Here is a 2,246-nt window from a genome sequence, read left to right as displayed (position 1 = left end):
TACTCTCCAACTATGGCTTCTATTTGACAATAATTCCGCCCCCGTTCTCCCTTCTCTCACCACACACCGGCCCCTGCAAAAGGACTGCAGCCTGCTACCAGGCACTCAGAACAGAACAATAACATCAGGAACAGCAGAACACAGTGCTGTGCACAGCACACTCTGTATCTGACCTTCCCCAATAGCTTCCTTTGTTAAATGATCAGCTGCCTCCTACAGCCCCACACTGGGAATGGAGCCCACAAACCAGGCATGCGACTGAGCGGGAAGAGAACTGTGACCTCCTAGTTCATAGGTCGACGCTCCATCACTGAGCTGGGCTAGCCCGGCTGACGGAAAAACTCTGGTTCTCAGATTTCTCCACGGAGGAGGTCACAGGATTGTGAGAGGAAGAGCAAAAGAAAGTGGCTGGACTTGGGCACAGCTGTGACCGTGGCCCCTTCCTTCTGCAGGGAGGCCAAGCTGCCACCACAGGGAGGCGGTGCTGGACCTCCCTCTGATAGGGCTGAGGAGCTGGGGGGGTGTTTGTGGCACATCCCCAGCGGGAGAACTTCCGGGAGCCCCAGAGCTGAGGGAGGGCGGGGAAGCCACATGGGGAAAGGAAGCAGAAAAAGGAGAAACAGCAACTTTCCTCACTGCTCTTGGGACATCACTGACAGCAGCTGCGGGGAGAAGACGCTGCGGAGGAGCTGCGGCCCTGGCTCAGGCACCGAGGTAACCACAATGTTTACTCTTCTCCCCGGCAGGAGGGATGCGCAGGGCTGTCTTATCTTCCTCCAGGGGCAGCTGAAATACACTCCTCGGGGGAGATGTCCCGTCACTGTCCCAGCCAAGGTGTCCCCTGACTGAACTGGGATCAGGTCTTAGTCTTAAAATTTCTGATTTTTGGAAAACGGGAGAGGGAATTTACCTTGCTAAGACAGTGGAGGGGACCACTCTGCCCTGGCTGGTGTGTCCGCAGCCACCGTGTTTATAACTAGCTCCTGAGTCCAGGACAGCTGCTGGCCTGCGGGCGTTCCAAAGGCAGCGGAGTGGCAGGAGCCGCTGCCCCTCACTCGGGTTCCCTGAGCCCAAGGCCGCTTCCCCTCCGGGGCTTGGGCTTGCCAGGAGGGAAACCGAGGCTGGCAGCACAGACTTAGCAAGACGTGCAGGCATCTGGCGTCGTTTCTACTGACCTGGGTTTGTCTGACTGGAACTTGTTTTGCCTCCTGGCTTCAACTCCCAGGGATTGGGAGCCAGGAGCCCGCATTCGGAGCCTCCCAGGGCCCCGAGCTCTTCTCTGAAGGAGGCTGCCCAGCGAGGGGTCGGCTGAGGGTGACTCACACCCCCACTTCCTGGCCCTCAGGGCCCAGGCCTGTGCTTGAAACTGCCAAGGCACTTCCTATTTTTGAGGTGGAAGCTCCTCTTCCGTGGGCCTGCAGGGGTCTGTGTGATCCCTCAGAAAAGAATAGCTGATGTGTGCCCCTGCCCTCTCCCCCAGGACTCCCCAGGGGCCACCATGGGCTCCGTGAACTCCCGAGGCCACAAGGCAGGAGCCCAGGCGGTGATGATGGGCCTGGACTCCGCAGGCAAGACCACGCTCCTGTACAAACTGAAGGGCTACCAGCTGGTGGAGACCCTGCCCACCATCGGCTTCAACGTGGAGCCCCTGGAGGCCCCGGGGCACGTGTCTCTGACTCTCTGGGACATCGGGGGGCAGGCCGAGCTCAGGGCCAGCTGGAAGCACTACCTGGAAGGCGCGGACGTCCTGGTGTACGTGCTGGACAGCACGGACGAGGCCCGCTTGCCCGAGGCCGGGGCTGAGCTCAAGGAGGTGTTGGCCAGCCCCGGCATGGCCAGCGTCCCCTTCCTGGTCCTGGCCAACAAGCAGGAGGCGCCCGGGGCCCTGCCGCTGCTGCAGATCAGAGACCAGCTGGGCCTGGAGCGGTTCCAGGGCCGCTGCTGGGAGCTCCGGGCCTGCAGCGCCCTCACCGGGGAGGGGCTGCCGCAGGCCCTGCAGAGCCTGGGGGGCCTCCTGAGGCCCCGCGGCCGCTGTGTCTCCTGGTGAGTCCGCGGGGCAGCCAAGGAGTCCGGACTCAGAGCAGCTGATCTTTGCTCGTGGGAACTGGGAGAACCAGCTTGTCCCGGAGAATTATAAGCTCTGTTTATCAAATAAGAAATCCTTCTGTGCTTGGACAGGATTTTTTTTCCCCTTGGGACTTGGTGTCACTGTTGAAAATCAACTGTTTTTAAATAATGATACTCTA

The 2,246-nt window shown here is 60.2% G+C and overlaps 1 protein-coding gene across 2 annotated transcripts; it reads left to right on the top strand.

Moving 5' to 3' along the window:
- Positions 1-378: 378 nt before the first annotated feature.
- ARL11 (ADP ribosylation factor like GTPase 11) lies at positions 379-2,246 on the top strand. 2 transcript variants are annotated; one of them, XM_036457705.2, is made up of 2 exons: positions 379-714; positions 1,481-2,246. In XM_036457705.2, exons 1-2 carry the CDS (start codon positions 592-594, stop codon positions 2,045-2,047), a joined length of 690 nt encoding a protein of 229 aa, XP_036313598.1. In that variant the 5' UTR covers positions 379-591; the 3' UTR covers positions 2,048-2,246. The 2 variants fall into 2 exon arrangements, with proteins under 2 accessions (XP_036313598.1, XP_045444605.1); XM_045588649.1 differs by having other exon boundaries at positions 589-714; positions 1,491-2,246.

Source organism: Pipistrellus kuhlii, unplaced genomic scaffold, assembly GCF_014108245.1.
Source record: "Pipistrellus kuhlii isolate mPipKuh1 unplaced genomic scaffold, mPipKuh1.p scaffold_m20_p_3, whole genome shotgun sequence".
In the NCBI taxonomy this organism is placed as follows: Eukaryota; Metazoa; Chordata; class Mammalia; order Chiroptera; family Vespertilionidae; genus Pipistrellus; species Pipistrellus kuhlii.
The sequence above is the reverse complement of the archived record's forward strand: the minus strand, read 5'-3'. Positions and strand labels throughout refer to the sequence as shown.